A 13,656-nucleotide genomic window follows, 5' to 3' on the forward strand; every position below is an offset into this window, starting at 1 on the left:
AGCGAGTCAACACCGGCTCAATCGTCCGATGCATTGGGCCTCAAATCTACGGACCGAACACCGCCGCGCTCAACCCATCCCAACGGACGGCTATGATCGACCGAACCGCATCATCGAAGCGCGTATAAGGTCGCGCCCCCGCTACGGGGTGAGGTCGAGGTCGAACCCAGCCCCGATCGCCGCTTCGAGCGTCGCCCTTTCGAAAAGGGTAAACAAGTAAACTCGTAAATCTCTCTCTCTCTCTCTCTCTCTTCGCGTTCACGTTTCCTCTCCACACTCGACCCCCTCCAAGGAGAGAGCGAAGCGAAGCGAAGAAGCGCGGCGGCGGCGGCGGCGGCGACGACGCGAGCGGGGGGGGGCGGGGGAGGAGGAGTTTGTGTTCTCTTTTAGGGTTTCCTTGCGCTAAGAGGAGGTTCTCCCGATCGAGATCCAGGTTTCTCGCTCATCCCGGAGACCCTTTTCCGCGAAATTTTTTTCTCGCCTTTATTTTTGATTTTGGGGGGTTCGGCTGCGCCGCGCTTCGGCTCTGCGCGGTGATCTCGCGCTTTCTCGGGTCAAAGGCGAGGGTTTTCGTTCCCAGTGGTGGCGGAAACGGGAATTTACAGTGGCGGGGGTGGGAAAAGGGGGATTGGTTGGTGTTAGGGTTTCTTCGTTACGGCGAGGGAGCTGCAAGCGTGCTCGTTCCTTTTTGTGTCCGGTGATTTGGGGGGATTTGTAGGGTATTAGCGAGAGAGGGCCGTTTAGGTTGCAGCTAGGGTTTGGGTGTTAAGCTTGCTGGAAGTGGAGTGTGGACATTTTTGCGGGAGTTTTAGCTTCACTTTGGTGTTAAGGTTTCTTCAGTACACACTCGAAGAGAAAGCAAAGCTGTAAGTATTGTGTTTGTTGGAAAGGCAATATCTGTACTATTAGGGAGGAAACAGAAGCAAATTTGATATTCGAAAGAGCGTGTTGCTGGAAAAAAATTTAATTTAGTACGATCAAATTATCAATTCACATGGCCATACTTAACAAAATCTGGACGAGTGTTGACTTTGTTCCTCGATCTTAAGGTGAGAATAGTTCTTCATTGGTGTAGCAGAAGAAAAGAGCTGAAAAAGGAGACTACTCTGTTGTCGTTCCGTACACAATGATGGGAAAGACACAGAAATTCTCAAAGGGATTCTCTTCTGGATTTGTCCCGGATTATCGGCATGCGGTCGAGACGGTAGGTGAATCGGAAGGGTTTGCTAGCCCTGCTCGCATTGACTCTGAAGACTCTTGCGCCCCAAAGAGGAAATGCATAAGTTTAAATTCAGACAGATGCGACGGGTTTAATGTCCCTTTGCAAGTCATTTCTCTTTCCAAGATGTCAGGTTCCGAGAGGAAGGAGTTGGAAATGAGACTTAGAGGAGAGCTTGAGCAAACCAGGATTCTCCAAAAGAGACTGCTTTCAAAGAGTGCAGCAGGCTTAAATGGGGTTGCCCTATCTTCCTCCAGTGATGTCCATGTAAAGAAACAGGATTCTGTTCTCCAGCATAGTTCCCAATCGAAAAGGGAAAACTCTGAGTCTGCAAAGCCGGCGCCACCTCCGCCTCTGCCTCCGCCTCCGCCTCCACCTTTGATCAGCAACGCCCATGTAATGATGTTGAAACAATGCGAGTCACTTCTTAAACGCTTAATGGCGCATCAGTATGGATGGGTATTCAACACTCCTGTTGACGTGGTGAAGTTGAATATTCCAGATTATTATCAAGTTATTAAGCATCCGATGGATTTGGGGACTGTCAAGAGTAGGATCACTTCGGGTGCTTACTCCAGCCCATCGGATTTTGTTTCTGATGTCAGGCTTACTTTTACAAATGCCATGACTTACAACCCACCTGGTAATGACGTACATATTATGGCAAATACTATGAGCAAGTTCTTTGAAACAAGATGGAAACCCATTGAGAAGAAGCTAGCTGCAGCTGATGCTGCTCTTAAGAGAGAAACTCAAGAGGCCAAGCCAGTGTTGCAGTCCAAGAAGAGGAAGGAACCTCCTGTAAATCATGACATTGCTTTGCCGGAGAGAACTAAGCCAAAAATGACAGATGAGCAGAAGCTGAACCTTAGCAGGCAGTTAGAACCTCTAGTGGGTGAGATGCCGGATCATATAGTTGATTTCTTGAGGAGCCGCTCGAAACAGACCAGTGAAGATGAGATAGAGATTGACATTGATTCTCTTAGTGATGATACATTGTTTGAGTTACAGAAGCTTGTAGATGATTATTTGGAGAAGAAACGATCGGAGAACCACGCAAAAGCTGAGCCTTGTGAAATGGAGGTGTGTTTTGCTTGATTGATATGTGAGTTGGGTATTTGTCAAGTTTGTGTTATGTTTATAATTAAACATTTTGATGTCTTATGCAGATCTTAAATGAATCTGGCCTTAGCAATTCGTCAATGCATCATGGAAAAGGTCAACTTCTTCCTTATTAATGCTTTTTTTATGATAATGTGCTTGACATGTTCAAATCTTATGGTTCTTGCTTTTCAGTCAATGAGCTGGCCGATGAGGAGGTTGACATTGGTGGCGATGATCCTCCTGTCCCAATCTTCCCTCCTGTGGTGATTGAAAAATCATGTGGGAACAATTAGAATCAAATATACTTGGATTCTTCGAGTTTCCACCACCATTTTATAACATCAGAGGTACATTCTCCCTATGCACCTGCGTGTCGGACGATCTCTCAATGAATCATCTCAACCGTTGGCGGCGATCTGAACCGATTTTAGCCGTAGGGATGATGAAACCACCTTAATATATAGATTGCACTAGATTCCTCACCTCACGGTTGTAGATCGTACTAGATTCGAATCTGGGATGTGCTAAAATCATGTACGGGATTAAGCGAGTCAACACCGGCTCAGCCGTCCGATGCATTGGGCCTCAAATCTACGGACCGAACACCGCCGCGCTCAACCCATCCCAACGGACGGCTATGATCGACCGAACCGCATCATCGAAGCGCGTATAAGGTCGCGCCCCCGCTACGGGGTGAGGTCGAGGTCGAACCCAGCCCCGATCGCCGCTTCGAGCGTCGCCCTTTCGAAAAGGGTAAACAAGTAAACTCGTAAATCTCTCTCTCTCTCTCTCTCTCTTCGCGTTCACGTTTCCTCTCCACACTCGACCCCCTCCAAGGAGAGAGCGAAGCGAAGCGAAGAAGAGCGGCGGCGGCGGCGGCGGCGACGACGCGAGCGGGGGGGGGCGGGGGAGGAGGAGTTTGTGTTCTCTTTTAGGGTTTCCTTGCGCTAAGAGGAGGTTCTCCCGATCGAGATCCAGGTTTCTCGCTCATCCCGGAGACCCTTTTCCGCGAAATTTTTTTCTCGCCTTTATTTTTGATTTTGGGGGGTTCGGCTGCGCCGCGCTTCGGCTCTGCGCGGTGATCTCGCGCTTTCTCGGGTCAAAGGCGAGGGTTTTCGTTCCCAGTGGTGGCGGAAACGGGAATTTACAGTGGCGGGGGTGGGAAAAGGGGGATTGGTTGGTGTTAGGGTTTCTTCGTTACGGCGAGGGAGCTGCAAGCGTGCTCGTTCCTTTTTGTGTCCGGTGATTTGGGGGGATTTGTAGGGTATTAGCGAGAGAGGGCCGTTTTGGTTGCAGCTAGGGTTTGGGTGTTAAGCTTGCTGGAAGTGGAGCGTGGACATTTTTGCGGGAGTTTTAGCTTCACTTTGGTGTTAAGGTTTCTTCAGTACACACTCGAAGAGAAAGCAAAGCTGTAAGTATTGAGTTTGTTGGAAAGGCAATATCTGTACTATTAGGGAGGAAACAGAAGCAAATTTGATATTTGAAAGAGCATGTTGCTGGAAAAAAATTTAATTTAGTACGATCAAATTATCAATTCACACGGCCATACTTAACAAAATCTGGACGAGTGTTGACTTTGTTCCTCGTTCTTAAGGTGAGAATAGTTTTTCATTGGTGTAGCAGAAGAAAAGAGCTGAAAAAGGAGACTACTCTGTTGTCGTTGCGTACACAATGATGGGAAAGACACAGAAATTCTCAAAGGGATTCTCTTCTGGATTTGTCCCGGATTATCGGCATGCGGTCGAGACGGTAGGTGAATCGGAAGGGTTTGCTAGCCCTGCTCGCATTGACTCTGAAGACTCTTGCGCCCCAAAGAGGAAATGCATAAGTTTAAATTCAGACAGATGCGACGGGTTTAATGTCCCTTTGCAAGTCATTTCTCTTTCCAAGATGTCAGGTTCCGAGAGGAAGGAGTTGGAAATGAGACTTAGAGGAGAGCTTGAGCAAACCAGGATTCTCCAAAAGAGACTGCTTTCAAAGAGTGCAGCAGGCTTAAATGGGGTTGCCCTATCTTCCTCCAGTGATGTCCATGTAAAGAAACAGGATTCTGTTCTCCAGCATAGTTCCCAATCGAAAAGGGAAAACTCTGAGTCTGCAAAGCCGGCGCCACCTCCGCCTCTGCCTCCGCCTCCGCCTCCACCTTTGATCAGCAACGCCCATGTAATGATGTTGAAACAATGCGAGTCACTTCTTAAACGCTTAATGGCGCATCAGTATGGATGGGTATTCAACACTCCTGTTGACGTGGTGAAGTTGAATATTCCAGATTATTATCAAGTTATTAAGCATCCGATGGATTTGGGGACTGTCAAGAGTAGGATCACTTCGGGTGCTTACTCCAGCCCATCGGATTTTGTTTCTGATGTCAGGCTTACTTTTACAAATGCCATGACTTACAACCCACCTGGTAATGACGTACATATTATGGCAAATACTATGAGCAAGTTCTTTGAAACAAGATGGAAACCCATTGAGAAGAAGCTAGCTGCAGCTGATGCTGCTCTTAAGAGAGAAACTCAAGAGGCCAAGCCAGTGTTGCAGTCCAAGAAGAGGAAGGAACCTCCTGTAAATCATGACATTGCTTTGCCGGAGAGAACTAAGCCAAAAATGACAGATGAGCAGAAGCTGAACCTTAGCAGGCAGTTAGAACCTCTAGTGGGTGAGATGCCGGATCATATAGTTGATTTCTTGAGGAGCCGCTCGAAACAGACCAGTGAAGATGAGATAGAGATTGACATTGATTCTCTTAGTGATGATACATTGTTTGAGTTACAGAAGCTTGTAGATGATTATTTGGAGAAGAAACGATCGGAGAACCACGCAAAAGCTGAGCCTTGTGAAATGGAGGTGTGTTTTGCTTGATTGATATGTGAGTTGGGTATTTGTCAAGTTTGTGTTATGTTTATAATTAAACATTTTGATGTCTTATGCAGATCTTAAATGAATCTGGCCTTAGCAATTCGTCAATGCATCATGGAAAAGGTCAACTTCTTCCTTATTAATGCTTTTTTTATGATAATGTGCTTGACATGTTCAAATCTTATGGTTCTTGCTTTTCAGTCAATGAGCTGGCCGATGAGGAGGTTGACATTGGTGGCGATGATCCTCCTGTCCCAATCTTCCCTCCTGTGGTGATTGAAAAAGACCCAGCTCCCAAAAGCAGCAAATGTAGTAGTTCTAGCAGTTCTAGTAGTGATTCAGGATCATCCTCCAGTGGTCCGTGCTTTCCTCTGTCATTCTTTTACTTTTTGTTGCTTTCACATCATTGTTTTGCTCAATGTCTATATTGGATGGCTTGTTTGAATAGCTATAGTGTGTACTATCACCTTATTCATCCTATTGACCATGTACTAGCGAGCATCGGAAGCTTTGTGCCACTTATTTACCATTCCATACTACTATTTTCGTTGTTATGGGACATTAAACAATTCCGATGTGGTCAGGTTTTGTTGGACTTGTTTGACCCATAGGCTGACTTGTTTGACCCATATGCTGCTTTTTTTATCGTATATTTTTCGTGTGCTCTATCTTCCTATTTGGAAGTACATCAGCTTGCAATGAGCCATCCAATCTTGATGGTTGGCAGGTTTTTTAAGGGAACTAAGTACTTAATTACTGGATGGAAGCAGTGCACGGAGCATTATATAGTTTTGATGAGATTGTAGGTTGATATAATAAGCTGTAAATATATAATCATATAATGAGATGATTAATTGTATGCACTTTCTGAAGATAACTTGTTAAGATTGCATTCTACAATTTATGTGAGGTCAAGGAAAATCAAGTCTCACGGGAAATATGATTTTGGAAGATCAGAACCTCTTGACAGTTATGATTCCGATAGATTTCGATACAAGTACTAAATTTGGGAGTTTGTTAAGTAGTCAATCCTTCCAATTTCATGTAACTTGTATCTGTTTCACCTATTTACTCATAAACAAGTATAGAGAAAGGGCATATATTTTTAAGGTACATGAACATGATTTGCTCAAAGGGATAGATAAGGGCTTAACTAACATGATTGATGAGATATTTAACAATTATCTGGTCAGAGGGAGTTTTTCATGTTTACATGACATCTGTTTTTGCATGAGCAGCCTCTTTGTTAATGAATATGTATGCTCTAATAGGGCATCTGTAAGCATAGTCCAAGTATATTCTTCCAGTAAGCCTTATTTGCGATGTAATTGAACTGAATAAGTCAATTAATCAATTGAGTGACAATGGTGTTTTGGGTTTCGTCAGTTTGGGTGAGGATCGAGTGAAAGCTTGAATCAGTTTTGTACTTCTAGGTTGGATTATTCAGTTGTTTTTGGGAGGTTACATTAGGTAGGTTTGGTTGGGATATGCTTTTAGTGGGATTGGTCTCCAATTACTATTTTTTGGATAGTAATGATGCAAAACCATATTCAGAGAGGGTTAACTCGTGTTATGTTTTACTTATTTGAGTCAATTTTTGTATTAGGTTTGATTGAGTTGTTTAGATTTTATTTTATTTTTTTCTGTTTTTCAAAATTATTATTATTTATTAGTTTATTTTATAAATTTTTTAGATTTTTATGATTTACAATGTGCAATAGATTCCTATTAGGGAGATTGTTCTGCTTATGCAGAACCATATAAATTTACTAAAATTATCAAAAGATGACTCAACTTAACCCTCTATGAATATGTTTTGCATCAAGTAATATGCCTATTGCCCGGTAATTGTTTCTTGGGAAATTGACCATGAAAAACTGTTTATGGCTCTATTCCCTCTTAAATTACATGAGAGTTAACTAGAACTAATAATGTAGATCATGTCTAACTCTGCCTTGTAACATGACCCATTTCTCCCTGTTTTTGCTTTTTCCAGAACTTATTCTAGAGAACTAATGTCATGATAATGGGAAGTTGAAAAGATCACATAGCTCTTTGAATGAACCTTTCTAATTGGAGTTGAGCTTGTCAACCCAAGTACCAAGTCTGGAGAGGTTGAATAATGATGGGCTTGCATTGTGGGGACTGGGGAATGTGTGCCTCCCTTGCAGGATTTTTAGCCTTACCATCTCCATCCGTTATAAATTTATAGTTTGAGGATGCTATTTATACTTATTTGGATAGCTTAGGATGCTGTTTAGGAGACTTTTTTTCCCTACAGAATAAGAAAGAAATTGTTTATTTGCTGAGGGTTTGTTACTGTTTTATCCAGCTATTGCAAATACTATGGAAGGAAATCACTCCCACATTTGTAAAGTCATTCCTTGTTTTTATCTGGAGCACAAGATTTACAATGATGTTTTTCAGCTGCTAAAGTAATGTTGCTTACTATGTGTAATACTTGACCATAGCCTTTGAAACGTCTGCAGATTCAGTCTCAACTAGTTCTTCTGGAAGCAGGTCAGATGTTAAAGTTTCTAGTCCTACGAAGGTCAGCAAGCTATTTTGGCATATTATGTTTTGAATGAGAAATACTTGATCATATCATGAATAGCTAATAATTCGCTTATTGCATGCATCGGATGTTTTTCCTTGTTCTGCTCTCATTTAATGCTGCTGTTTTCCATGCAGGAAAATGCACGAAATGTAGCAGTGTTGAACCAAGAAAAAAATGATACAAGGAATCCACTTGATACAAATAGTGAGTTTTTAAAGCTATGGATGTTAATAGCTTTTTCCTTTTCTAGCCGTCCATCTGTCATTCCGTAATGCTTGTATTGACTAAACACAGGATCGTCTAATGGGTTGGATAAATTAGAGCAGGACCCACATCTGCAACATGTCTCTGTTGAGGGAGATCGCCTTACAGAGGGTAAGCATCAATTTGTATGAAGACCATCTGAATCTCCAGGTCCTCCTAAGCCACATGAAAACAGATTGCCTTACCTTTTCGCTATGAAAATTTTAGGGGAGAATGCTCCATCTGAGAGGCAGGTCTCCCCGGATAAGCTCTACAGAGCAGCTGTTCTCAAAAATCGTTTCGTTGATACAATTCTTAAAGCTCGTGAGAAGACCCTCAACCAGGTTTTCTTTATAATCTAGTGTTTTTTTTTATTGTAAAAACATTTTGACTCACCTACTGCTTTGTCCTTGTAACTTACCTGAGCATTTGGTGCTCTATATTTTTTACTAAATAGGGTGACAAAAAGGATCCAGAGAAAGTTCGTCGGGAGAGAGAGGAGCTAGAGAGGCAAAAAAGGGAAGGTAAGAGGCAATTGGTATCTTCTTATCTTTCCTCAGAAAATTAAATTTCATTTTGTGAACGATTTGCGTCCAATGTCGAGAGCAGAGAAAGCTCGACTACAGGCTGAAGCTAAGGCCGCTGAGGACGCTCGAAAACAGGCTGAAGCGGAGGCTGCTGCGGAGGCGAAGCGCAAACGGGAGCTTGAGAGAGAAGCAGCTCGCCAAGCCTTGCTACAGGTAAGTACAACTTTGTGTCTCTTTTTCCAAATGGACATTCTGTTAGTTAACAGTGGAGATATTTGGCCCTCACTGTAGATGGAGAAGACCGTGGAAATCAATGAAGGCAGCCTATTTCTAAAAGATCTAGAAATGCTTAGAACTGTTGCCGGTGAGCATGTACCGAGCTCTGTTGGTGAGACCAGCCCGACCCACTCACACGAAGGACTTGTTGGTTTTAAACTCGGCGGAAGCAACCCCTTGGAGCAGCTAGGGTTGTACATGAAAGTGGATGACGAAGAGGAGGAAGAAGCTGAACATAAAACTGCTACTACTGTAAATGATGTCGAGGAGGGAGAGATAGATTAACCATCTTTGGCTATACTTCTTTTTTAATACACGCCAAGAGAGAATGAGTTCTCGTCCAAGTCTTCGCATGATGAAATGGTTGGCCTTTGATGATAGCTCGGCTTTTGCGTTCATTTTTCATTATCAGGGCTTTGATCTCTTTGTTCTGTCACATCTAAAGTCGATTTTCAAGATGGTGACTGAGTGGTTAACCGGACGAAATTGATGGTGCTGTAAGTTCTTTTGGTTTTTGGCTTATGGAGCACTTGGCCTCATTTTCGGAGCCAAGCAATAGTCCACTGAATCGGAAAACATATGACTTTCGAGCTGATATAAAGCTTCAATACTCTCGTGGAAATGCTACTCGGCGATTGCTGCGATCTGAAGTATCCTGTACTGTTCGGAGGGAACAGATGATATTTAATGCAGTGAAATGTGGATCAATGTTTCGTGGCTTTCTCAAATCGCATTGGGGGACTTTGTATGTTGATTTTGATGATTTTATGTTTTTTGTTCGTGCCCCCCCAAACTGTACAAAGACAACTTATAGATGAGAAACAGATTTTTTTTTTTTTTAATTTTAATATTCCAGTTTAGTTCCTTTATATGGATGTGTTTTCGTCGCAATGGTTCCTTACTACTGTGTTTGGTCTATTGTTCAACTTGAAAATTCTCATTGATCTGAGATCACGATGATGGCTTCTTGTTTTTCGTATCTTATTCTCGTTTCTTGGAGAGGATGTCCTCATCAGGTTTCAAAGCACCTGCAGTGGTAGCGCTTTTCCCATTTACTTTGTAATTCTTTGGTACTTACCCTACTTTCAAGGTTGTGCAACATATCTACAAATGGTGATGTAGTAGCCATCTCCTCTATTGGTTCGTTTTGGTCATGGTGACTGGATCCTCTCTTGCAAATTACATGTTGTATAGAGTTGTGGAAATTGATAGTGGATGCAACATCACTCTTCCTAAAATTACTCTCAACTTGGAGATGTACTTACAGTTTTGCACAATTTGACATCTGAGTTGTTATGGCATTTAGTATTTGTTATATAACTGTGGTCACTTGTTAAACTACTACAATTTGTGTTGGATGGGTGTCTTTTTTTTTTTTTTTTTTTTCATTTGCGTGGTGGTTATAGTATGAGAGTTTGATTGGCTTTAATCTATTTTGTTTTGAAAAATCTTTATGCATATAACCAATTGAAGATAACTGTAAATACTTGGAAGATAATCAACTGTTATTGACAACCATTGTAGAATAGAGTACAAAGCTGTATAAAAAGAAAAAAAAAAAAAAGGAAAATTGATTTGTATGTATATATACTGACAATTCTATTTAAATTAAATCCGCACTCTCTTATCATATATATATATATATATATATAAAAGAAAACAACCATCGTAATTATTGAAAAACAAGGAACTAACACCAAACGTAAGCCACTATTTCGCAATGCAGGACATATAATTTCAGAGCTCTTGAAGTGAAAATATAAGCCCACATCAATAATCTGTTCTTCTCTTGATAAGTATTAGTTTATGAGTAGAATTTGTAAGTCTTTGCATTGATGATGATCTGCCGTAGCCCTCCGATCGGCGACAAAATCATTAACAGAACTCCGAGAATGATGCAGATCTGATGAACAGTCACAAGAAAAGATCAATACTTTGGCCTCTTAAATCGAATTAAGTAAATGTGTGTAGATAAAGTGAATGAACATACCCAATTAGTGATCCAGGAAAAGCTCCATCTTTTAGGCTTGTAGATGGCAAGCCACATGATACAGGGAAGCTGTAAAAACAGATATTAGAAAGGATTAGCATCGCAAAATTTATTGAATTGCGCAGTTTCTGAAAGATTTTGGGGCTTACAAAGTATGTAGTTGGGGCGAATGCGAATCCTCCGAAGAATCCGAGCAGCCCACCGAAGAACGGGAATGTTATCCCGACAAACATCGTGAAAGCTACAGATATTGGTGGTTGTATTAAGTTAGCGGAGAGATAATTTCATTGATATTTGCATGTAAAAAGTATCGGAATCTATGAAGGAGAAGAGGCATACCGACGTATACGGAGCGCGCGATGATTCGAAGAGCGAGACCGGGTGGGAAATGAAGCTTCTTCACCAGCACAGTTTCGATCATGTCAAAGACAGGCATTGCGTAGATCTGCATCGACAAAACGCATTTTCATTTCTCGAATTCTGCTACTGACAAAACTGAGAACATCAATAGTTGCAGAATGCTGCAGCTGAACTAAGAGAAGACTGATTTGCTGCCGAACACGAACGCGAACGTGCAGTTTGGTCTGGAAACAATTCAATTGGAATAGTTTTTCATTTTATCTCCAAGTTATCTCGCATTCGGTTCGACATCAGAATTCAGAGCTAGTAGTATTCCAAAGAACTGCATTTGACGGAACAGCGGGAATAACTTTCTCGAGTTTTACGGGACTTGCTGCATTTATTACCTGATAGCTTCCGATGACGTGGACGACGACCATCATGTTGGCCATCGCGATGAGCCACCTCGGCTTCTCGAGGGTGACGAGGATGTTGTCGTCGACGCTGTTCCCGAAGGCCCAGTAACCGACGAGGGCGACGGGGAAGTAGCAGAGGGCGACGATGATGTAGGCCACAATGACACCCTTCCACATGGGCTTCTTCGACGGCTTCTCGGGGGTGGAGGGGATGGTCGCCTGGATCTCCAGCACGACGTTGTGGCCCGCGTACGCGAACGCGACGTCGCCCAGCGCTCCGAAGAAGTTGAGCACCGTACCGGCGGCGCTCGACGATTTGTACCCGTACTCCACATTGGATTGCTTCCCTTTGTCCACAGAAGCTCCCCATGCTATGGTAGAGTAGCTGTAAAATCGCGAAGTCACATGATACATTACTCAACAGAGTACTAAAGAAGTACGATACGGTGCGGTAGGATACGATTGTACATAGCTAGAAAGTAGTAACTAATAATGATGTGTAATGAGGGAAAGTGTGTCACATCCCGATAATTTCATATCGGATAGGAATGATGATGTGATTAGGTATATAAGAGACTTAGACACTAGTAATAATAACTGGACTTAATTATTTTGGGCTGATGGTTTAGACCCAACGAGTTATTGTTGCTAGTGGGCTGGGTTGTTACAAAGTGGTACCTAAGGGACATGACGGCGGCGGCCAAGGAGACGCCGGAGATGGAGTTGAAGTTGGGGAGCTGCGAGAGGACGAAGTGAACGGAGGCGAAGATCATGATGAAGTAGGTGAGTTTGATGCTCTTGCAGCCGGGGCAGACGGTGTCGTGGAACTTCTTGAGGGACCTGCCGCCGGTGACCATGTAGACGATGTTGACGCCGACCTCGACCACCAGCTGCTGCGGCACGACGATCCACAGCCCCAGCTTCTCCCCGAACGCGTGCTGCCCCAGCTCGTGGTACCGGTCGAACCGCTTCCCGGGCACCATCTCGTGCATCTCCACCATCTGCCACAGCGTGTACAGCGTGATGATCCACGACAGTATCAGCACCGCTATTCCTGGTCCCCTGCAACGAAATAAGTACGTCGTACAACGTCATCAGTACATCGTCATACATCGTCATCATAATGTATCTATGCTCAATAAAATCATCGTATATCGATATCATAACAATTGAAATAATTCAATACTGAATCGTTCTGTGTCTTATTACAGTTCAAAAAAAAACAAAAAAAAAAGAATAAAAAAGAATACGATCGATCAATGTGTTCGTACCATCCGAGTTCCGACATAGCGTAGGGCAAGCTGAGGACGCCGGCGCCGACCATGGCGGTGACGTTGTGGAAGGCCGAGTACCACCATTTTGCGTTCCGCGACGACGTGATCGGAAGCCAATCGTCGACCGACTGCTCCTGCAGAAAATTTTTGTACACCAGTTTGCATTAGCCTTAGAATATTTGAACATGCAAGACCAAACAATTTCTCATACGTTACAAATTAAAGCGTGCACTTAATAACATACGTATTTACGTACCATGATGAAAAGAGATAGTACAAAAACTTATGAAGATACAAAAAGAACTTGTTCACAAATCCTTCTTTCTTCTACTTTATTTATTTTATATATATATATATATCATATATATAAAATTAAGCTTAAAATCGTATTTATCCAAAATGTTATCTTATTAACTATATTCAGATATATCAAAGGTAACAATTTATTTTAATGTATAGATTCTATTTGGATGGCCACAAATATTATCAGCAATGTTAATTAAATTATAGTTAAATATCTTTTATTGCTGTGAAATCTTAATTTTCTGAAGAGATATGTTAATTTACTCGAAGCTTATATAGAATCTTGTAATTAATTAGATTTTAATCTAAATATATGCTTGATGAATCAATTACCTAAAATTCTATATGTAACCAATTTTAATTAATCAATTTTTATATTCAAATCAAACACCTCAGATCGATCGGGTGAGAATATTGCGGGTTCAGATCTATATAAATATAAGTAAATAAATAAATAGATAAATAAATAAATGTTGCCACATCATATGCGCCTTCTCAGAGCCGGATTCGGAATCTAATTAAGGGGTGATGGTAAATATCTCTGCTAAA

General features: G+C 42.2%; 3 protein-coding genes across 4 annotated transcripts in view; 2 read left to right on the forward strand and 1 right to left on the reverse strand.

Annotated features, from left to right (window-relative positions):
- On the forward strand, window positions 158-2,616 carry LOC109725816 (transcription factor GTE8-like). The gene is made up of 3 exons (XM_020255225.1): window positions 158-2,302; window positions 2,389-2,437; window positions 2,516-2,616. The coding sequence occupies exons 1-3, from the start codon at window positions 1,127-1,129 to the stop codon at window positions 2,614-2,616; spliced, it is 1,326 nt and encodes a 441-aa protein (XP_020110814.1). The 5' UTR covers window positions 158-1,126.
- LOC109706542 (transcription factor GTE9-like) lies at window positions 3,118-9,654 on the forward strand. Its single transcript, XM_020227461.1, has 10 exons — window positions 3,118-5,170; window positions 5,257-5,305; window positions 5,384-5,539; window positions 7,672-7,733; window positions 7,874-7,943; window positions 8,034-8,114; window positions 8,211-8,326; window positions 8,440-8,506; window positions 8,592-8,722; window positions 8,801-9,654. The coding sequence occupies exons 1-10, from the start codon at window positions 3,995-3,997 to the stop codon at window positions 9,068-9,070; spliced, it is 2,178 nt and encodes a 725-aa protein (XP_020083050.1). The 5' UTR covers window positions 3,118-3,994; the 3' UTR covers window positions 9,071-9,654.
- LOC109706560 (lysine histidine transporter 1-like) overlaps window positions 10,336-13,656 on the reverse strand; it is a 59,749-nt gene continuing 56,428 nt past the window's right edge. The window contains exons 2-8 of one of the 2 annotated variants that reach the window (XM_020227480.1): window positions 12,802-12,938; window positions 12,209-12,592; window positions 11,522-11,915; window positions 11,115-11,220; window positions 10,925-11,016; window positions 10,776-10,844; window positions 10,336-10,688 (exon numbers count right to left, since the gene is read on the reverse strand). In XM_020227480.1, the coding sequence (XP_020083069.1) occupies window positions 10,590-10,688; window positions 10,776-10,844; window positions 10,925-11,016; window positions 11,115-11,220; window positions 11,522-11,915; window positions 12,209-12,592; window positions 12,802-12,938 (1,281 nt within the window). In that variant the 3' untranslated portion in view covers window positions 10,336-10,589. The remainder of the gene's footprint in view (window positions 10,689-10,775; window positions 10,845-10,924; window positions 11,017-11,114; window positions 11,221-11,521; window positions 11,916-12,208; window positions 12,593-12,801; window positions 12,939-13,656) is intronic. The other variant, XM_020227489.1, reaches the window with a different exon arrangement.

Source organism: Ananas comosus, linkage group 1, assembly GCF_001540865.1.
Source record: "Ananas comosus cultivar F153 linkage group 1, ASM154086v1, whole genome shotgun sequence".
Classification (NCBI taxonomy): domain Eukaryota; kingdom Viridiplantae; phylum Streptophyta; class Magnoliopsida; order Poales; family Bromeliaceae; genus Ananas; species Ananas comosus.